Source organism: Salmo salar, chromosome ssa15, assembly GCF_905237065.1.
Source record: "Salmo salar chromosome ssa15, Ssal_v3.1, whole genome shotgun sequence".
Classification (NCBI taxonomy): Eukaryota; Metazoa; Chordata; class Actinopteri; order Salmoniformes; family Salmonidae; genus Salmo; species Salmo salar.
In genome coordinates this window covers 62717747-62741674 of record NC_059456.1, presented here as the reverse complement: position 1 = coordinate 62741674, position 23928 = coordinate 62717747, and the positions used below count along the sequence as shown (strand labels likewise).

The 23928-nt window shown below is 43.1% G+C and overlaps 1 protein-coding gene across 10 annotated transcripts in view; it reads right to left on the bottom strand.

Moving 5' to 3' along the window:
* LOC106571846 (dystroglycan 1) overlaps positions 1–23714 on the bottom strand; it is a 30195-nt gene extending 6481 nt beyond the window's left edge. The window contains exons 1-3 of one of the 10 annotated variants that reach the window (XM_014145327.2): positions 23644–23714; positions 21639–21712; positions 17838–18419 (exon numbers count right to left, since the gene is read on the bottom strand). In XM_014145327.2, coding sequence (XP_014000802.1) covers positions 17838–18206 — 369 coding nt within the window. In that variant the 5' untranslated portion in view covers positions 18207–18419; positions 21639–21712; positions 23644–23714. Of the gene's footprint in view, positions 1–17837; positions 18420–21619; positions 21713–23142; positions 23351–23423 lie in introns of those variants that run through there. The other 9 variants (XM_045695914.1, XM_014145323.2, XM_014145332.2 and 6 more) reach the window with 9 other exon arrangements.
* Between the last annotated feature and the right edge of the window lie 214 nt (positions 23715–23928).

Genomic DNA, 23928 nt, shown 5'->3' with positions numbered 1-23928 from the left:
GGGTTGCGTCTCAATCCACAGCGTCCACCTACAGTTGAAGTGGGAAGTTTACATTACACTTAGGTTGGAGTCATGAAAACTCGTTTTTCAACCACTCCACACATTTCTTGTTAACAAACTATAGTTTTGGCAAGTCGGTTAGGACATCTACTTTGTGAATGACACAAGTAATTTTTCCAACAATTGTTTACAGAAAGATTATTTCACTTATAATTAACTGTATCACAATTCCAGTGGGTCAGAAGTTTACATACACTAAGTTGACTGTGCCTTTAAACAGCTTGGAAAATTCCAGAAAATGATGTCATGGATTTAGAAGCTTCTGATAGGCTAACTGACATAATCTGAGTCAATTCGAGGTGTACCTGTGGATGAATTTCAAGGCCTACCTTCAAACTCTGTGCCTCTTTGCTTGACATCATGGGAAAATCAAAAGAAATCAGCCAAGACGTCAGAATTGTTTTGTTGTTGACCTCCTGGTTTATCCTTGGGAGCAATTTCCAAACGCCTGAAGGTACCACGATCATCTGTACAAACAATAGTAGGCAAGTGTAAACACCATGGGACCACGCAGCCGTCATACCGCTCAGAAAGGAGACATGTTCTGTCGCCTAGAGATGAACGTACTTTGGTGCGAATAGTGCAAATCAATCCCAGAACAACAGCAAAGGACCTTGTGAAGATGCTGGAGGAAACAGGTACAAAAGTATCTATACCCACAGTAAAACAAGTCTTATATCATGATAACCTGAAAGGCCGCTCAGCAAGGAAGAAGCCACTGCTCCAAAACCGCCTTAAAAAAGCAAGACTAGTTTGCAACTGCACATAGGGACAAAGATCGTACTTTTTAGAGAAATGTCCTCTGGTCTGATGAAACAAAAATATAACAGTTTGGCCATAATGACCATCGTTATGTTTGGAGGAAAAAGGGGGAGGTTTGCAACCCGAAGAACACCATCCCAACCGTGAAACACGGGGGTGGCAACATCATGTTGTGGGGGTGCTTTGCTGCAGGAGGGACTGGTGCACTTCACAAAATAGATGGCATCATGAGGTAGAAAATTATGTGGATATATTGAAGCAACATCTCAAGACATCAGTCAGGAAGTTAAATCTTGGTCGCAAATGGGTCTTCCAAATGGACAATGACCCCAAGCATACTTCCAAAGTTGTGGCAAAATGGCTTAAGGACAACAAAGTCAAGGTATTGGAGTGGCCATCACAAAGCCCTGACCTCAATCCTATAGAACATTTGTGGGCAGAACTGAAAAAGCACGTGCGAGCAAGGAGGCCTACAAACCTGACTCAGTTACACCAGCTCTGTCAGGAGGAATGGGCCAAAATTCACCCAACGTATTGTGGGAAGCTTGTGGAAGGCTACCCGAAAAGTTTGACCCAAGTTAAACAATTTAAAAGGCAATGCTACCAAATACTAATTGAGTGTATGTAAACTTATGACCCACTGGGAATGTGATGAAAGAAATAAAAGCAGAAATAAATCATTCTCTCTACTATTATTCTGACATTTTACATTCATAAAATAAAGTGGTGATCCTAACAGACCTAAAATAGGGATTTTTTTCCAGGATTAAATGTCAGGAATTGTGAAAAACTGAGTAGTAAAAAAAACTCAGATACCATGATGAAATCCTGATGCTCATTGCCATGCCATTCATCTGCCGCCATTTCCTCATGTTTCAGCATGACAATGCACAACCCCATGCCGCAAGGACCTGACAGGACAGGACTGTGTGCCTGACAGGACTGTTTTCGTCATTCTTTTTGTTCAGTGTTTATTTATTTAATAAAGAAGAAAATTAGCATTCACGTACCCGCTGCATTTTGGTCTACTCACTACGACAGCCGTGACAATAACAGCGCTCACAGCCTTCCAGGAAAACAAACATGTATACATGCATGGTCTGATTTACATATATTTGAGGCTGCATATACAGACAATTCGTATAAAACCTGTATAAACTGTATTTAGAATTCTATGACAATATTTAAAAAATCTGGATTATGTCTCTACTACAATTAATTCCAAATGGACTGGTTTGAATTTCTCAATGACTAATATGGCTGCTATTTTCACCCCATTCTGGAACTGAGGGTTAATGACAGTGATACGAACCCAATAACTAGCTTACTAATATTGTTGCACTCGCTAAGTCAAGGGGTCTTATGTCTAGTTATAAACTCAGGAAAAAAGAAACGTCCCTTTTTCAGGACCCTGTCTTTTAAAGATAATTAGTAAAAATCCAAATAACATCACAGATCTTCATTGTAAAGGGTTTAAACACTGTTTCCTATGCTTGTTCAATGAACCATAAACAATTAATGAACATGCACCTGTGGAACGGTCGTTAAGACACTAACAGCTTACAGACCGTAGGCAATTAAGGTCACAGTTATGAAAACTTAGAACACTAAAGAGGCCTTCTGACTCTGAAAAGTACCAAAAGAAATATGCCCAGGTTCCCTGCTCATCTGTGTGAACGTGCCTTAGGCATGCTGCAAGGAGGCATGAGGACTGCAGATGTGGCCAGGGCAATAAATTGCAATGTCCGTACTGTGAGACGCCTAAAACAGCGCTACAGGGAGACAGGACAGACAGCTGATCGTCCTCGCAGTGGCAGACCACGTGTAACAACATCTGCACAGGATCGGTACATCCGAAAATTACACCTGCGGGACAGGTACAGGATGGCAACAACAACTGCCCGAGTTACACCAGGAACGCACAATCATTCCATCAGTGCTCAGACCGTCCGCAATAGGCTGAGAGAGGCAGGACTCAGGGCTTGTAGGCCTGTTGTAAGGCGGGTCCTCACCAGACATCACCGGCAACAACGTTGCCTATGGGCACAAACCCACCGTCGCTGGACCAGACAGGACTGGCAAAAAGTGCTCTTCACTGACGAGTCGCGGTTTTGTTTCACCATAGGTGATGGTCAGATTCGTCTTTATCGTTGAAGGAATGAGCGTTACACCGAGGCCTGTACTCTGGAGCGGGATCGATTTGGAGGTGTATGGTCCGTCATGGTCTGGGGCGGTGTGTCACAGCATCATCGGACTGAGCTTGTTGTCATTGCAGGCAATCTCAACGCTGTGCGTTACAGGGAAGACATCCTCCTTCCTCATGTGGTACCCTTCCTGCAGGCTCATCCTGACATGACCCTCCAGCATGACAATGACACCAGCCATACTGCTCGTTCTGTGTGTGATTTCCTGCAAGACAGAAATATCAGTGTTCTGCCATGGCCAGCGAAGAGCCCGGATCTCAATCCCATTGAGCACGTCTGGGACCTGTTGGATCGGAGGGTGAGAGCTAGGGCCATTCCCCCCAGAAATGTCCGGGAACTTGCAGGTGCCTTGGTGGAAGAGTGGGGTAACATCTCACAGCAAGAACTGGCAAATCTGGTGCAGTCCACGAGGAGACTGCAGTACGTAATGCAGCTGGTGGCCACACCAGATACTGACTGTTACTTTTGATTTTGATCCCCCCTTTGTTCAGGGACACATTATTCCATTTCTGTTAGTCACAAGTCTGTGGAACTTGTTCAGTTTATGTCTCAGTAGTTGAATCTTGTTATGTTCATACAAATATTTACATATGTTAAGTTTGCTGAAAATAAACGCAGTTGACAGTAAGAAGACGTTTCTTTTTTTGCTGAGTTCATGTAAAGTCATACCGTATAAAACAAAATCACAACAGCTGTGATGGAAACAGGTAGTTTTGGTACAATTTTATAAAAGCTGACAGAATTTGTTCGGTCGACATGGTGGGATCTTTTTGTCTAAAATTAATGATGCAAGAATTGGAGGTAGAGATGCCTTTATACGCAATTATTGATATAATAATAACTATCATGTCTAAGTAAACTTGGAGTCACGCGATGATATGGTGTGTGGTCTTCCCACTACGATTCGGGAAACAAAGCAGTTTATTTGGCTACAGCCGGCTGTTAGCTATACAGCCGATTACGGAGTCATTATCAGCCGGGTACTTTTTCCACTTAAATTAAACTAGGCAACTTTTCAATTCGCTATTCACAAAAAAACAATGACTGATATGCATCTTCTAGCAATCTATTGATAGGACAGGTGCCTGCCAGTCACAAAGTGAGCGATGACAGGGAAACACTGCTTGTTTGAGAGTCTGTCGGTCTCGCCTCTCGGTACCTGCGTGTGTGTGATGTGTGCGCTGTGGTTGCAGTCAAATTTTTACACGGGGAGAGAGAGCATGAATTTGTACTTCCCATATGTGGTAAGAATTTGGGGTGGCAGGTAGCCTAGATGTTAAAGCGCTTTACAAGTAACTGAAAGGTTGTAAGATCGAATCCCCGAGCTGACAAGGTAAAAATCTGTCATTCTGCCCCTGAAAAAGGCAGTGCTCCTAGGCCATCATTGAAAATAAGAATGTTCTTAACTGACTTGCCTAGTTAAAAAACAAAAAAAACTATGAGTTGAAATCCACTTAGCCTATTGTTCTTGCATTAATTTATTTTCTTTTGCGTGCAAGGTCCGACATTTTACATTTACATTAACTGGCCTGAAAGGGACAGTAACTTTCAGGTCAGTGAATGTAAATGGGACAGTCTACCATTGAAGACTACCCGCTTAACTGTCATGGTATTTGTATTTGAGCAATATGATTGGCCCGTTCATTCAAGCACCAACAACACTCCTGCGAGTCACAACTTCGAACAGTACATGACTTGAAGCCTTCAAACAGCACCCGCTGTCCAGAGCAAAAATAATAGCCCATCAATCTACTCGCTGAGCTTATTTATTTTAGGAAAAGTAATATACAAAAATGAAACCTTCAACAGTGAACATACTAGCAATATGCTGGATAGTCTGCAAAAAGAAAGCTAAAAAATATGTCTAGCATTCGTCTTGGCTAGCCTACTGTAGCCATGTCAAAATCTTTTGGAACTTTTGTCTTAAAGGGGCAGCATTCTATTATCAAATCTTCTCAAAATGACATTCTTTAGAAACAAAAATGAATGCCATAAAAAAAAAAAAATAGAGTAATGACTTGTATTGCTAAAGTATATACACTGCTCACAAAAATAAAGGGAACACTTAACTTCTCTAGGGCCAGTGGGACGATTTCGTCCCACCTACGTAACAGCCAGTGAAATCCTGTGGCGCATTATTCAAATACCTTAGAAATGCTATTACTTCAATTTCTCAAACATATGACTATTTTACACCATTTTAAAGACAAGACTCTCGTTAATCTAACCACACTGTCCGATTTCAAAAAGGCTTTACAACGAAAGCAAAACATTAGATTATGTCAGCAGAGTACCCAGCCAGAAATAATCAGACACCCATTTTTCAAGCTAGCATATAATGTCACAAAAACCCAGAAGACAGCTAAATGCAGCATTTACCTTTGATGATCTTCATCAGATGACAACCCTAGGACATTATGTTATACAATACATGCATGTTTTGTTCAATCAAGTTCATATTTATATCAAAAACCAGCTTTTTACATTAGCATGTGACGTTCAGAACTAGCATACCCCCCGCAAACTTCCGGTGAATTTACTAAAAATTTACTAAATTACTCACGATAAACGTTCACAAAAAGCATAACAATTATTTTAAGAATTATAGATATAGAACTCCTCTATGCACTCGATATGTCCGATTTTAAAATAGCTTTTCGGTGAAAGCACATTTTGCAATATTCTAAGTAGATAGCCCGGCATCACAGGGCTAGCTATTTAGACACCCAGCAAGTTTAGCCTTCACCAAACTCCGATTTACTATTAGAAAAGTTTGATTACCTTTGGTGTTCTTCGTCAGAATGCACTCCCAGGACTTCTACTTCAATAACAAATGTTGGTTTGGTCCCAAATAATCCATAGTTATATCCAAACAGCGCCGTTTTGTTCGTGCGTTCAAGACACTATCCGAAAGGGTAAAGAAGGGTGACGAGCACGGCGCATTTCTTGACAAAAAAAATCTAAATATTCCATTACCGTACTTCGAAGCATGTCAACCGCTGTTTAAAATCAATTTTTATGCCATTTTTCTCGTAAAAAAGCGATAATATTCCGACCGGGAATCTGCGTTTAGGTAAAAAGACGAAAGAAAATAAAGCACGGGGTCGACTCGTGCACGCGCCTAAGCCCATTGTCCTCTGATCGGCCACTTGCCAAACGCGCAAATGTGTTTCAGCCTGGGGCTGCCTCGATATCATTCAGCTTTTTCCCGGGCTCTGAGAGCCTATGGGAGCCGTAGGAAGTGTCACGTTACAGCAAAGATCCTCAGTCTTCAATAAACAGAGACAAGAAGAACAAGATCTTGTCAGAGAGGGCCCTTCCTGTAAGGAATCTTCTCAGGTTTTTGCCTGCCATATGAGTTCTGTTATACTCACAGACACCATTCAAACAGTTTTAGAAACTTTAGGGTGTTTTCTATCCAAAGCCAATAATTATATGCATATTCTAGTTACTGGGCAGGAGTAGTAACCAGATTAAATCGGGTACGTTTTTTATCTGGCCGTGTCAATACTGCCCCCTACCCCCAACAGGTTAAACAACACAATGTAACTCCAAGTCAATCACACTTCTTTGAAATCAAACTGTCCACTTATGAAGCAACACTGATTGACAATAAATTTCACATGCTGTTGTACAAATGGAATAGACAACAGGTAGAAATTATAGGCAATTAGCAAGACACCCCCAATAAAGGAGTGGTTCTGCAGGTGGGGACCACAGACCACTTCTCAGTTCCTATGCTTCCTGGCTGATGTTTTGGTCACTTATGAATGCTGGCGGTGCTTTCACTCTAGTGGTAGCATGAGACGGAGTCTACAACCCACACAAGTGGCTCAGGTAGTGCAGCTCATCCAGGATGGCACATCAATGCGAGCTGTGGCAAGAAGGTTTGCTGTGTCTGTCAGCGTAGTGTCCAGAGCATGGAGGCGCTACCAGGAGACAGGCCAGTACATCAGGAGACGTGGAGGAGGCCGTAGGAGGGCAACAACCCAGCAGCAGGACCGCTACCTCCGCCTTTGTGCAAGGAGGAGCAGGAGAAGCACTGCCAGAGCCCTGCAAAATGACCTCCAGCAGGCCACAAATGTGCATGTGTCTGCTCAAACGGTGAAAAACAGACTCCATGAGGGTGGTATGAGGGCCCGACGTCCACAGGTGGCATTTGCCAGAGAACACCAAGATTGGCAAATTCGTCACTGGCGCCCTGTGCTCTTCACAGATGAAAGCAGGTTCACACTGAGCACATGTGACAGACGTGAAAACGTTCTGCTGCCTGCAACATCCTCCAGCATGACCGGTTTGGCAGTGGGTCAGTCATGGTGTGGGGTGGCATTTCTTTGGGGGGCTGCACAGCCCTCCATGTGCTCGCCAGAGGTAGCCTGACTGCCATTAGGTACCGAGATGAGATCCTCAGACCCCTTGTGAGACCATATGCTGGTGCGGTTGGCCCTGGGTTCCTCCTAATGTATGTCAGCAGTTCCTGCAAGAGGAAGGCATTGATGCTATGGACTGGCCCGCCCGCTACCCAGACCTAAATCCAATTGAGCACATCTGGGACATCATGTCTCGCTCCATCCACCAACGCCACGTTGCACCACAGACTGTCCAGGAGTTGGCGGATGCTTTAGTCCAGGTCTGGGAGGAGATCCTTCAGGAGACCATCCGCCACCTCATCAGGAGCATGCCCAGGCATTGTAGGGAGGTCATACAGGCACATGGAGGCCACACACACTACTGAGCCTCATTTTGACTTGTTTTAAGGACATTACATCAAAGTTGGATCAGCCTGTAGTGTGATTTTCCACTTTAATTTTGAGTGTGACTCCAAATCCAGACCTCCATGGGTTGATAAATTGGATTTCCATTGATTATTTTTGTGTGATTTTGTTGTCAGCACATTCAACTATGTAAAGAAAAAAGTATTTAATAAGATTATTTCTTTCATTCAGATCTAGGATGTGTTGTTTAAGTGTTCCCTTTATTTTTTTAAGCAGTATATATTACATATATTTTTAATACCATAATAACCAAATGTAGCCCATTAACAGCTGAATATGGAGAGAAGGTATGCCAATATATAAGCCCGGCATGACCCCAATGCATTTCAGACCTACACCATGTCCAAGCCAGTAGAAATTCTGTTCGGGACAGTAGATTTTTGGCCAATTGGCCCAATCGGTGAGAAAGTGAGAAAAAAAGTTAACGTTGGACCCTGGTATGTTTCAAATGCAGCCACGGAGTTGTGACACATAGGCCATTTATTGTGCTTTGATTGACAAATGGCAAACTTGATTCGTTTATAAAAAGGTGTTGAAATGACTGAATAAAGTCGAGCTCATATATCCTTGCCATTCATAAATCATTCAACTTAGTTATACAGTGCATTCAGAAAGTATTCAGACCCCTTGACTTTTTCTACATTTTGTTATGTTACAACATTATTCTAAAATGGGTTACATTTTTCTTTGCCCTCAATCTACACACAATAGCCCATAATGACAGGGCAAAAACAGGTTTTTAGAAATGTTTGCAAATGTATAAAAAACATATCACTGTAATGAGTGCGCTGAAAGTCGGAAAGCAAGTACAGGGAGTGAGTGTTTTAATAAATAAACAAAACAATGAACACGAAACACAAGCAACGCACCGACATGAAACAGAGTCAATAACACCTAAGGAAAGAACCAAGGGGAGTGACAGATATAGGGAAGATAATCAAGGAGGTGATGGAGTCCAGGTGAGTGTCATGAGGCGCTGGTGCGCTTCACGATGGTGACAGGTGTGCGGGATAATCAGCAACCTGATGACCTAGAGGCCGGATGCGTGACAGTACCCCCTCCCCGACACACGGCTCCAGCCGCAGGACGCCGACAAAGGGGACGAACCCAGGGATCAGGAGCGGACCGGTCACCCCTGCTGAGGCACGGGAACCTGTCACGCCGGCTGGTACGCAGAAACCTGACAGACCGGCTGAGGCAGGGGAGCCTGGCGATCCGGCTGATGCATGAAAGCCTGACGAGCCGGCGGAAGCAGGGGAGCCTAGCGATCTGGTGGAGGCATGAAAGCCCGACGAGCCGGCGGAGGCAGGTGAGCCAGGCAATCTGGTTGAGGCATGAGCGCCTGTAGCGGCTCCCGGACCCGAAGTCATTTACACTGACACAAAAAAATTAACACTCCCTGATGCTTTCCTTAGGTGAGGTATTATTCTGTAACGAGTGCGCTGAGAGTCGGGAAGCAAGTACAGGGAGTGAGTGTTTTAATAAATAAACAAAACAACAAACACGAAACACAAACAAAGCACCGACATAAAACAGAGTCAATAACACTTGAGGAAAGAAGCAAGGGGAGTGACAGATATATCAAGGAGCTGATGGAGTCCAGGTGAGTGTCATGAGGCGCTGGTGAGCTTGACAATGGTGACAGGTGTGCGGGATAATCAGCAACCTGATGATGCTACAAGCCTGGAACACCTATATTTGGGGAGTTTCTCCAATTCTTCTCCTCAGATCCTCTCAAGCTCTGTTGGGTTAGATGGGGAGCGTCGCTGCACAGCTATTTTCAGGTCTCTCCAGAGACGTTCGATCAGCTTCAATTCCGGGCTCTGGCTGGGCCATTCAAGGACATTCAGAGACTTGTCCCGAAGCCACTCCTGCGATGTCTTGGCTGTGTGCTTAGGGTCGTTGTCCTGTTGGAAGGTCCTGAGCGCTCTGGAGCAGGTTTTGCTTCCTCCGTCTTTCCCTCGATCCTGACTAGTCTACCAGTCCCTGCCACTGATAAAAATGCCCACAGCATGATGCTGCCACCACCATGCTTCACCATAGGGATGGTGCCAGGTTTCCTCCAGACATGACGCATGGCATTTCGGCCAAAGAGTTCACTCTTGGTTTCATCAGACCAGAGCATCTTGTTTCTCATGGTTTGAGCATCTTTAGGTGACTTTTGGCAAACTCCAAGCGGGCTGTCATGTGCCTTGTACTGAGGAATGGCTTCCGTCTGTCCACTCTACCATAAAGACCTGATTGGTGGAGTGCTGCATAGATGCTTGTCCTTCTGGAAGGGTCCTCCATCTCCACAGAGGAACTCTGGAGCTCTGTCATATTGACCATCGGGGTCTTGGTCACATCCCTGATGAAGGCACTTCTCCCCGGATTGCACAGTTTGGAAGGGCGGTCAGCTCTAGGAAGAGTCTTGGTGGGTCCAAACTTATTCCATTTAAGAATGGAGGCCACTGTATTCTTGGACCTTCAATGCTGCAGACATTTTTTGGTACCCTTCCACAGATCTGTGCTTTGACAAAATATTGTCTCGGAGCTCTACGGACAATTCCTTCAACCTCATGGCTTGGTTTTTGCTCTGACATGCACTGTCAACTGTGGGACCTTATATAAACAGATGTGTCCCTTTTCAAATCATGTCCAATCAATTGAATTTACCACAGGTGGACTCCAACTTGCACAAACATTTCAAGGATGATCAATGGAAACAGGATACACCTGAACTCAATTTCGAGTCTCATAGCAACGGGTCTGAATACTTATGTAAATAAGGTATTTCTATTTTGTATTTTTATTAGGGATGCATGATATATCGGTAAGCATATCAGAATAGGCCTATATTAGCAAAAAATGCCTACATCGGCATCAGCCCGATGTCTAGTTTAACGCTGATGTGCAAAACCGATGTCAAAGCTGATGTGCATACCCATATATAACATAGGTAGATGACGTAATGACGCCATGAACAATATAGCGCTGCACGTGAAACACAGCATTCCTAGCCTAGCCTACAATGTCTGCTGTGTGGATCGAGCAGTCAACAAGTCGAGCAGTCATTTGAAAGGGTAAGAACATTTCAGCGAGACAACTCAAAGGCGAAACCCATTAAAGGCAAGAGAATGGGATTCATTGCCCTTGACAACCAACCGTTCTCTGTCGTGGATGATTTTGGCTTTCTCCGACTGGTCGAGCACCTTGAGCCCCGGTACACACTACCAAGTAGGCACTATTTTTCAGATGTAGCCCTACAGGAGTTACACAGTATTGTTGAAACACACATCCATGAACTACTTGCTATGGGTGTCACTGCTATTAGCTTCACGACTGACATTTGGACCAGCGATGTCAGCCCCATGAGCATGCTGAGTCTGACAGCACAGTTGCATGCTTAAAAATGTGCTGGTTCTCATACCGCTGCTGCCATTTCAATGGCATTTGAGAACATGTTTGAAACTTGGAAATATGAACACACTCCTAGCTCCATTCGAACAACTGACTCGAGAAATAAGCTCATCAACTGCGTCTGCAGCAGACGTGATACCCTCTGTCATGGCATTGAAACGCCTGCTCAACTAAACTGCTGACACAGACCTTTGGGGTTAACTTGGAAAAGTACTCTACTAGAGGCTGTGAACAAGCGATTCGGTGGCATTCTCTCTGAACCTCTTTACTGTGTCGCCACCATGCTCTATGCTAGGTACAAGGAATGCTACTTCGATGCAGACAAGAAACAGGGTTTACGTGAAATGGAAACAGACACAGTGACAGTGAGCACTGAGGAAGAGAGGCCCTACGAACAGACAGAGCTGAAACTTCACAGCTTGACATGTATGATGAGATCCTGGTTGAGAATGAAACAACTGAACAATGAAACAGCAAAGCAAGCAAGTGAATGAAATAGGTTTGATTATGTTTTTTTTACTGGTAATGGGGACATACGTAAATGCCAACAAAATAACTTTTTGGTCAGTGTGTGTGTGTGTGTGTTTAAACTATTTAACTGTACTAGAATGTTTAAGGCTGCTAAAAAATGTTATATTGGTTATCGGTATCGGGTTTTTTGGCAAGGAAAATATCGGATATTGGTATCGGCCGAAAGTTTCATATCGGTGCATCCCTAATTTTTGTATATTTGCTAAAAAATCTAAAAACCTGTTTTCGATTTGTCATTATGGGGTATTGTGTGTAGATTGATAAGGAAAAACATTTATTTAATAACTTTTAGAATAAGGCTGTAGCATAACAAAATGTGGAAAAAGTCAAGGGGTCTGAATACTTTCCGAATGCACTGTATGTTCACGGTATCACCTCTGGAGAAAACTAAAGATCTTGTTTGTATTTTCGATATGAAGTCCATCAGGACTCTTTCAAGGCCCAGTGCAGTCAAAATAAAAAAAACCTGATTTAAACTCCTTTCCAATAAATATTGAGGGTCTTATTCTGGTGACATGATGATCAATGCTTGACTGCAGTTTGATAAAGAAAAATATTATCCATAATAATCTCATCATGTAGACTAGCCTCCCTGCACAGCCTACGCGCACCGTATCTGTGAGCTGTTGCTTACTCTGCCAAGACCAGAGTAGGCTTATTTGCTATTTAACGCAAACGTTTTTGTGACAAAACTATCAGCAGAGATGAAAATGCGATGGAAACATTTTTATTCGGTACATGAAAACTTAAACAAAAAGGTGCATTTTGTGCACTACGTCATCACATACTGATTTTTATCTTCAACAAGTCAGTTTGGTGGAAACCAAAAATATAGATTTTAGAATATTTGCATTCAAATCTGTCGCCAATGGATGGAAACCTACCTATAGGTCACCCATATCTATTTCCCTTAACTTTCCAAACATTTATAAAAAAAAAAGTATCTTTCTTTCCATAAAACGTCCTTAACTGAAGAGACAAAATATGTACACTATAAATCCCTACAGCTGCAGTTACACAACCGGACAACAAAAACCCTCAAGAAAGCCATTCTCAAATCCAGAACCCAGTCAAAACAAAACCATCAAAATCACAGCTCTGTACCCAGGTAAACATTTTTTAGCCATAAGCACTCACTGAAATGGAACCGTTAGCCATATTCTCCTCAATTTCCTCCACCTTAACAGCAGACACACTAGGTCTACATGCTGCAGGAACTGTCAACAGCTCCTCAACAACCAGAAGTGACAAAACCGAGGGCCTCCCGAGAGGCGCAGCATCGCAGTGCTAGAGGTGTCACTACAGATCTGTGTTCCATCCCGGTCTGTATCACAACCGGCCATGATCGGGAGTCCGATAGGGCGGCGCACAATTGGCCCAGTGTCGTCCGGGTTAGGGGAGGGTTTGGCCGTGGGGACTTTACTTGGCTCTAGCAACTCCTTGTGGCGGGCCGGGTGCCTGCAGGCTGACCTCAGTCGTCAGTTGAACGCTGTTTCCTCTGACCCATTGGTGCACCTGGCTTATGGGTTAACCAGGCAGCTGTTAAGAAACGCGGTTTGGTGGGTCATGTTTCGGTGGATGCATGAGTTGGCCTTCAACCTCCCGAGCCCATTGGGGAGATGCAGCGATGAGACAAGATCGAAACTGGGGAGAAAAAGGGGGTAAAATAAAAATAAAAAAGTGACAAAACCGGTGGATTTTCCGGTTTTCCACCAGCTCCTGATTCTCATCAAAAGACACAGCTTTGTCGCTGCCAAATCTGGATCCCTACAAATCAGCTGGGCTAGACAATCTTGTCCCTCTTTTTCTAAAATTATCCGCCGAAATTGTTGCAATTACTAGCCTGTTAAACCTCTTTTGTATCGTCTGAGATCCCCAAAGATTGGAAAGCTCCCTCTTCAAAGGGGGATACACTCTAGACCCAAACTGTTATAGACCTATATCCATCCTGCCCTACCTTTCTAAAAACTTTAAAAACCAAGTAAAGAAACAGATCACCGACCATTTCGAATCCCACCGCACCTTCTCCACTATGCAATCTGGTTTCCGAGATGGTCATGGGTTCACCTCAGCCACGCTCAAGGTCCTAAACGATATCATAACCGCCACCGATAAAAGACAGTACTGTCCAGCCGTCTTCATCGACCTGGCCAAGGCTTTCGACTCTGTCAATCACCGCATTCTTATCGGCAGACTCAATAGCCTTGGTTTCTCAAATGACTGCCTCGCCTGGTTCACCAACTACTTCTCAGATAAAAGTTCAGTGTGTCAAATCGGAGGGCCTTTTGTCCGGACCTCTGGCAGTCTCTATGGGGGTGCCACAGGGTTCAATTCTTGGGCCGACTCTTTTCACTGTATATATCAATGATGTCGCTCATGCTGCAGGTGATTCCCTGATCCACCTCTACGCAGACGACACCATTCTGTATACATCTGGCCCTTCTTTGGACACTGGGTTAACAAATCTCCAAACGAGCTTCAATGCCATTCAATCCATCCTTCCGTGGCCTCCAACTGCTTTTAAATGCAAGTAAAACTAAATGCATGCTCTTCAACCGATTGCCCGCTCGCCCGACTAGCATCACTACTCTGGACGGTTCTGACTTAGGTATTTGTAGTTGTCCACATATTCTATGTGTCTGGATAGACTGTAAACTTTCCTTCCAGACTCACATTAAGCATCTCCAATCCAAAATTAAATCTAGAATCCGCTTCCTATTTCGCAACAAAGCCTCCTTCACTCATGCTGCCAAACATACCCTCGTAAAACTGACTATCCTACCGATCCTTGACTTTGGCGATGTCATTTACAAAATAGACTCCAACACACTACTCAGCAAACTGGATGTAGTCTATCACAGTGCCATCTGTTTTGTCACCAAAGCCCCATATAGTACCCACCACTGCGACTTGTATGCTCTCGTTGGCTGGCCCTCGCTACATATTAGTCGCCAAACCCACTGGCTCCAGGTCATCTATAAGTCTTTGCTAGGTAAAGCCCCGCCTTATCTCAGATCACTGATCACCATAGCAACACCCACCCATAGCACGTGCTCCAGCAGGTATATTTCACTGGTCATCCCCAAAGCCAACACTTCCTTTGGCCGCCTTTCCTTCCAGTGCTCTGCTGCCAATGACTGGAACAAATTGCAAAAATCACTGAAGCTGGACACTTATATCTCCCTCTCCAACTTTAAGCATCAGCTGTCAGAGCAGCTTACCGATCACTGTACCTGTACACAGCCAATCTGTAAATAGCACACCCAACTACCTCATCCCCATATTGTTATTTATCTAATTGCTCTTTTGCACCCCATTATCTCTACTTGCACATCATCATCTGCACATCTATCACTCCAGTGTTAATGCTAAATAGTAATTATTTTGCCTCTATGGCCTATTTATTGCCTTACCTCCCTAATCTTCTACATTTGCACACACTGTACATATATTTTTATATTGTGTTATTTACTGTACGTTTGTTTATGTGTAACTCTGTTGTTGTTTTTGTCACACTGCTTTGCTTTATCTTGGCCAGGTCGCAGTTGTAAATGAGAACTTGTTCTCAACTGGCCTACCTGGTTAAATAAAGATGAAAAAATAATAATAATTTAAACACAGAGAAGTGTCAGCTAAATCAAAACCTGATGAACCTCCTCCACTGTGGCAAAGCACATGTCAGCTAATGGAACAAAGGACTCACTGACAAACTGACTTCAACAGATCACTTGGGGAAACCAACTAATTTCTCAGAACACACATAGAGCCTAGCGTATCAGTGTCACTCAACCCAACAAAGAACGTCTCTCCTAAACTGACACATGAATCAACCTTATTCTCAACCTTCAGAGGGTACACTAGATATGATATCTCTGCCCAGGTCTCAGCTAGAGACACAAGAACCCCCTTTCTCACTGGGGAGATCCATTTCCTGGAAGCCACTTTCGAGTATGACAAAGAAAGTCCCCACACAACTAATTATCCTCCCTATCTGGTTTCAAATCAGCACAACTCTGAACATGAGTAACTTCACAAACTGGGGACACCTCAAAACTCTCATTGAGAGCCTCATTAAGATGTTTCTGAAACATGGTTGGGGTCCACCTGTGGTAAATTCAATTGATTGGACATTAACTGGAAAGGCACACACCTATCTAGATAAGGTCCCGCAGATGTCAGTGCAAAAACAAAAGCAGAGGTAGAAGGAATTGTCCGTAGAGTTCCGTAACAGGATTGTGTCAAGGCACAGATCTAGGGAAGGATACCAAAATAATTCTGCAGCATTGAAGGTCCTCAAGAACACAGTGGCCTCCATCATTCTTAAATGGAAGAAGTTTGGAACCACCAAGACTCTTCCTAGAACTGGCAGCCCGGCCAAACTGAGCAATTGGGGGTGAAGGGCCTTGGTCAGGGAGGTGACCTAGAACCCGATGGTCACTGTGAAGGAGCTCCAGAGTTCCTCCGTGGAGATGAGAATACCTTACAGAAGGACAACCATCTCTGCAGCACTCCACCAATCAGGCCATTATGGTAGAGTAGCCAGACGGAAGCCACTCCTCAGTAAAAGGCACATGACAGCCCACTTGGTGTTTCCAAAAGGCACCTAAAGGACACTCAGAGCATGAGAAACAAGTTTCTCTGGTCTGATACCAAGATTGAACTCTTTGGCCTGAATGCCAAGCTTCCCTAAGGTGAAACATGGTGGTGGCAGCATCATGCTGTGGTGATGGTTTTCAGCGGCAGGGACTGGGAGACTAGGCAGGATCGAGGGAAAGATGAACAGAGCAAAGTACCGAAAGATCCTTGATGAAAACCTGCCGCTGCCAGAGTGCTCAGGACCTCAGACTGGGGTGAAGGTTCACCTTCTAACAGGACCCAACCCTAAGCACACAGCCAAGACAACCAGGAGTGTGGAAAAGGTGAAAGGGGTCTGAATGCTTAACCTTGTTTATTTGATGATGTTAAAAATGTTTAAGTTTAGAATTGGGGCTGAAATAGTGGAGGCAGTGCTCCTGTTGTCTTTGTCCTGACTTGTGGTAACTCCGTGGTTCTAAATCAGTAGTTGTTAGGTAAACTATCAAATATTAGCTTGCTTGACCATGTTGCAGGTCATATAAACTGTTTGTTACTTGCAATATTTACTTTGTGGACATACTTTGTGGACAGACATTGCTCTCTGGTTATTAATGAAACAAACGTATGTGTAGTTGAATTTATTCCGCCACTGTGTGACTGTTGTCTTTTTGTTGTCACGGCCTTATTGTATATCACGCTGGCGTATGAACTAATGGGTTATAGAGCAAACAACACAATTATCACAACATAGGTTGTAATATGGATTTTTTACTGGCTTGGCTTCTTCTGTAATTTTCCCTAGCACCGCTACTGGTCCAGCTCTGTCTCGCTTGACCTTGGTCGGCCAGTCCAAGAGGATTACTATTGTTCAGACGGTGACGAAACATAAATACGTACAAAAAAGGAAAAATACAAAAGGCATGCCCTAACTAAAGACTTAAAAAACTAACTAAATGCCTCATGGCCATGAAATGGCTTGCAAACTGGGTCACTGACTGACAACCACGTTAAAATGGCGGAAAGGGAAATACCTAGTCAGTTGTACAACTGAATGCCTTCAACTGAAATGTGACCTGTGCTTAAAAGGGACACTTTGGGATTTTGGCAATTATCTACTTCCCCAGAGTCAGATGAACTCGTGGATACCATTTTTATGTCTCTGTGTCCAGTATGAAGGAAGTTAGAGGTAGTTTCACGAGCCAATGCTAACTAGCGTTAGCGTGTAGCAACTTCCTTCAAACTGCACGCATACACATAAAAATTCTATCCACAAGTTCATCGGACTCTGGCGATGTAGATAAAGGGCCTCATTGCCAAAATCCTGAAGTATCCCTTTAATCAAACCTTGGCAACCCCCAGACCCGGCTGCTGCCACCTGGGATCAAGTGTGGAAGTGTTACCTAGATAGTGTGTTGCCTACCTGTGTGCGAACACTACACTACCTACTACATAACAATAGCACCTCTAGTAATTTAATAGGAACGTCTTAGTAATACTATTTGGTAGTAACATCCTACTCATGAGTGCTTACCTGAACATTACAACTGCCATTCGTCAACCTGGGTGGAATCCTCAACTGGAACCCCTGGCCCACCACCGCTGAAGAGTCTGGGATGCCTACGGGAGCCACCTCTGTGACCGCAGCCAGGGATTCTGGGATACCCATGGAAGGTCCCTGTGTGACAGAGGCTGCAGCATTCAAGTCAGAGAGGACAGAGGAGTGCATGGAGGCTTCCAGGTCCACCAACACCATCTCCCCCAGGCCCTCCATTACCGGTCCCCCAGGTACAGTGCCCTGGACCAGAGCCACCAGAACACCCAGCACCAGGGGGATAGTTCTGCCTGGAGGCCTGGTTCTCCCGACACCTCCACAGTCCCAGCCTCTCTGTTTACAGTGCATAGTGGTAGGCCTATGTGTTCCCCACCTCCTCTCTTAGGACTATTTCAGGGCCACATGCACTGGAAGTCAAAGTGATGGTGGGTTATTATTTCTGGATGTTTAATGTCTTTGTTGATAATTAATGAGGTTTTATTTTGTGTTTCCTTTGTTGTTTTCCTCTATTATCCATGAAGAGTCCGTGGCAGGTGGTTAGTCAGCCATGTTAGTCAGCCACTGCAAAGAAAGAGAATCAACTCATGTAAGAATCTGATAGTTTTTTTAATTAATAAACTCATCAAGCCTTATTTGCCTTCAAAAGACCTCTCATGCATGACCTTTTTCAACTGTATAATAACAAAGAAAATTTTCAGCAGATATTCAGGGTTTCGTTTTACAGATTTTTTAGAGAGTAAGAAAGAAACTTTTTCCAACAATATTTCAATGCAATGGCCCATGAAGTGGGCGAATGTATCAATGACAACAAAACAAACGACGGGCAAAACTGAGAGCTAAAACATATTTACGAGTATATTTACATATGTACAAGTTTGTTTTTGCCTTTGTCACAGTAATGATAAACTAGCAATCTAATGGGAGGTCTGACTAAATGAACAAGCAGAATCTAAAACAATAGATTAAGTACAAGCAAGTGTGAAAAAAATACAGAAGACCAAGCAAAAAGTAGTATTACGATACTGACTGAGAAAATCGAAACATTTCAAGTGCCATAATCATTTGCTAAGAGGGTATGTTGATCTCCCACTGATCTCCTCTTTGCATGTCATGGAGTTTTTAGAATAGCAGTTCTCGTGAAACGGCAGACAGAGTCAAAGGTCATTTGTCTTGGTTGTAAGTTTTAATTAGGTGCCCTGGGGGTGGGAATTAGAGCCTCGACTGTGCCAACCCCAATCCTGTAGTGCTGAGACAGGCAGCCCAGGGTCGGCCAATCGCCTGGAATCCTAATGCTAAGCAAGCTAGGCTGTGACGTCAGCTCATCAGAACTATAACAGACCATCTTTAGGAGGAAAATTTGCATAGAAAAGTGCATTTACATGGCCTATTGGGGAAAAGTAAACCTACTCTTTACAACTCTGACAGCTGTTATTGCCTGGTTGCTATATATATATATATACATACATATATATATATCTTAGATCCAATATTCATTGTCCCTTCAAAAAAGGAAACTGATGAGGATCAGGATACAATGCATCTAAGCATTTTCTCCCCCTTTTAAAACACCTGTCAACATCATTCAGTTTCTGTAAAGAAATTAAAAGAGATCCCTGGTCTGTTGACTCTGCTCCGCCAGCCCGGCCAACGCTGCTCAGAGGCCAAACGCTGTCATCACATTGCTGTCGCTATCAGACGCGGTCGATGACAGAACCTCAACTTAGATGCAAAGGCAGCAAATAATCTAAAATTAGGGCTAAGTGCTTTCCAAGGGAGCCTTCACTCATAGTGATTCAGTCTACAGTCAAAGATGAGAGCCGATCATTTGAGCATGGAATGAAAAGTTTAACGTTTTCGTGCTTTTATTTATTCAATATATCATACCTTTAATCTCAGTCGGGCACCATCTCTTACTTCTACACTTTTTGATGGATGTATATCTTTACAGAGGTAGGTAGAGATGGATATCTTATTTTTATTTTACCCCTTTTTCTCCCCAATTCCATGATATCCAATTGGTAGTTACAATCTTGTCCCATCGCTGCAACTCCCTTACGGACTCGGGAGAGGCGAAGCTCGAGAGCCATGCGTTCTCCAAAACACGACCCTGCCAAGCCGCACTGCTTCTTGTCACACTGCTCGCTTAACCCGGAAGCCAGTCACACCAATGTGTCGGAGGAGACACCGTACAGCTGGAGACCGAAGTCAGCGTGCATGCGCCCGGCCCGCCACAAGGAGACGCTAGATCGCGATGGGACGAGGACATCCCGGCCAGCCAAACCCTCCCCTAACCCGGAGGACGCCTGGGATCAAACCACTCAAAAATGTACCGCTACAAGGCAAGGATACATTTGTTGATGAAGCATAATTTGAAGCAATTGGCAAGTTCTTAAATGTCTATTAGACTGAGTTGTCAGTCATCTGCTTTTCAACTTGAGAAGATTGTTAACCATTTGTTTGACCAGTAGATGGCTTGTTTTTTTGGCCCACCGATGCCTTACTCCTTAACCATGTTGAGACATGCAGAAGTAGGCTACAGATTCCAATCAAACCATCAGAGATGATTCTAGTCTGCACTCTCCCGATACACTCCCTGCATGAGGCTCTCTCCTCTCTTCTGCTAGGAGCCCCTGACTCAGAGCAGTCTGAATAGAAACACAGTAGTCATGCTTTCTATAGGTTTCTAAAGTTGCCTCCTTGAAAGAGACAAGGCCAAGCTGGCAAACTGGTAGGGCCTACATTCGAAGAGGCTGTTAATTTCAACAACAACAAAAAAAACAGGCCTAGGCCTACATTATGGACTGTTAGACTCAATCATCCAATTAACTTCCCTTTACTTAAAATGTAAGAGCACAAACAAGTAAAACACGCCTGCCATTTTTACATAAAAGTGTTTATATTTTGTTTAGCTAATACACCTTGCAATGCTCTACAGGCAAAAAGCTCTTTGTGTCACAGTATGCATCAAAGCGAGCGCTCTAGTCACTGTGGCCTAGATTCTATCATGTTCCCATTTCCTGAACATGATTCAATCATGTGTTCAAACTAAGGATTGATTTCAAAGCTCATTTCCTAAACAAGCAAGAAAAGTATTTTATGTGTTGCTGTTCGCGCCATACGTAACTACAGTGCAATAGCAAGGAGGAATATGATGCAATCAAAACAAACACAAAAGCAGTGAATTTCATAAGGAGTCAGACGTGTTACACCAAATTGTTAAGACTTGAGTAGATTTTAACTCGTGTCTATTGTGTCTGTCTGTTCTCCTAAAACAAGTGCATCTCTTTTCAGCCTATATCCAACAGCCATTCCTGAGAACATAGATCATTGACATAGGCCCTAGTTGGAAGCCTCAGTTAGCCAAAATTAGGCCATCTGTTAAACAGCAGGTGCTTTAAATTCAACAAAATGTCAAGGAGCACCTTCACTATAGAGTAACACACATCCTCCAACTAATAGGCCTTGATGATATAGGCCTAAGAAAGAACGTCCTCTGGAAGCTTTATAAAATTGATACTTCGAAGATTTCAAGTTTGGCAAAGTTGCAATCAGGGAAAGTTGTAATCTTGAGAAGGTTTGTCAGTCGCCTAAATCACAACCAAACTGTGAATATAGAGCCTCCCCACTCATACAATAACATAAAACAAAGGGTTCAAACTAAAAACAAGTTTTTTTTAATCATTTGAATAAGGCCTTGGGGCTGCGCAAATAATTATGTTAGGCCTTCAATGTCTTGTGTAAGGTAAAGCAAATGTTATTACCATGCCAATGATTTCCTACCTACTGTATATTTGCAGTCAGAATAGTGTAGCTCTGTTCATCCTCATATAGACAGTGTCTGCTCCATACAGTTCCTACCAAGGAAGAAGAGTTTACATTCAATTCTATGCTTCATTCCCCTTTACAATTATTTGCCTGTTATATGACCTGTACATTGGGAAATAATTTAAAACAATAAAAATAATTGGGCCTCAAATGCAGTGGCATTAAGAGCAAATTTAATTGACATATCCCACATCCACCAAAGCAGCCATTGGATAACACAGATGTACACAAATGTACATCTGAATATTAAATATTTCCACTAGACAAGTTTGCCTTGCAATCTCAGATGACTGGATGTTCCCAATCCCTCTCTATGAAGTTAACCAGTCAGACCCCAACCATTGAACAGCTAGCTAGTTGCAAGTAATTTAGCTAGCTAGTAGTAAGTAGGCTTATCAATGTTGACCTTGACATAGGGGGTAGGTAAGCTACCTTTAAAAGAGGTGAAAGTAAACTAATATTGCTGCGAAATCCAAGCAGCAGTGTCATGCGATTCAAATTGTAAAACAATATAGCCAATAAAACAGAGTTAGAGAGAACTCAACTGATTTAGCTAGTTACTTGAGCTGATCAGGGGTGTAAGCATGAATCCAAACGGTTGAAAAACGTTCAACTAAAACGAGAGATTCTACTGGACAAATTAGGGTAAATCCCTCCCCGTTTCGTTCCATTTGCTTCCGTTTATGAAGCGTTTGGCAACAGAATTGCCGTAATGAATACATCCCAGGTCTGAAAGCCAAACGGTTTGCTGTATGGTGAGACAATGTAGCTAACTAGTCCTAAATGTAATATCTATCTAGCTAAACGAGTCTAGGTCAAATAAATAAAGGCCCCCCGCTATGCAAAATATGCGCGCTAAAAATAAGTAGACAACGTTACTTAAATAAGTATATATTCATTTAGCTAGCAATAACCCTATATTCACAGAACTGGCAAACAGCTAACATAGCTACAAAATTAGGCCATGTTAGTAGAATAAGTTATTTAACATTGAATTCTCGAAATAGTCCAGATACACAAATAATAAGTATCTGTCATTACAAAGGAGGGCCCTGCTTGTCCCGATACGCGTCAACTGTTCGCAAGCTACACATTGCTAACTAGCTAGCTTTCTTTTTAGACTTCAACATTATAACGTTAGCTAGCTAAACACTTGCAAAACGTCAATCGTTTATCGGTGAAAATGCATTTTCGAACATGAAAGGATTGTTTTGGTAGCAGATATGTAATAAAGGATTTGTAATAAAGGATTAGGAAATAATTCCAAGCAGACAACAGCGCTCAAGCGAGAGATGCACCTGTTATACGCAGAAAAAGGCTCACTCATTTAGCCAGCTAGTCGTGTGCTCGACCTAGGTAGGCTCAAGCTACACTAAAACCCTATCTTGCCCAAAGTAGTTAGCTAACTAGGTTAGTTATGAAATCGATGTAGACAATCAATTCAATGCAAAATACGAACGTGTGGCCTATTTTCTTCCGTTTCCATCCATTATTTGAAGATGTTGACGAGAAACGAAGTATGACCACTGATGTTAACCTTCTGTTGAGAAGATGCAGTCTAATCGAGGAGTGTGCTAGCTAAGTTAGTCTTTAGAATGGATGGTAATGAAAGAGACTAATCATTTAGGAAATACCGTTAAATATGACACTGCTGAATGATACAACTGATTCATTTTGTTTATTTTGTGAAATAGCTACCTATACTATTGAGAGATGCAGAAGATGAAACCCCAAACTGACCTTGTTATTTTTGGTAAGACATTCCTCTTTTCTCTCTTTCACTTTCTCATCTGTATGAAAATAAAACCAACTCAAAAGCCTACATATCCATCGTTTAAACGTATTGGGTGTCACAAGAAATAAAGGCAAATTGGTAGGTCAAACCTGAAAAGTCACCGCTATCCTGCTTAGTTGTCAAGGTATTTTTAAACATCGTAGCATAGTCAGCTGAAAAGGTTACCACTGTGCAAGTCTCCTCCCCCACTGCTGCTCTGCTCTTCCATCATTTTCGGATCTTCAGGTTGTGGCCATAATTTTTCTGCTTGTAGATGACTCCTCCCCTTTTCAGATTCGCACCCTCATTTGTTTTTGACAGGGCCCAGGTAAAATGGGCCATAAATGCATCTACACTGAACAAAAATATAAACGCAACATGTGAAGTGTTAGTCCCATGTTTCATGAGCTGAAGTAAAAGATCCCAGAAATGTTCCATACACACAAGAAGCTTATTTCTCTCACATTTTGT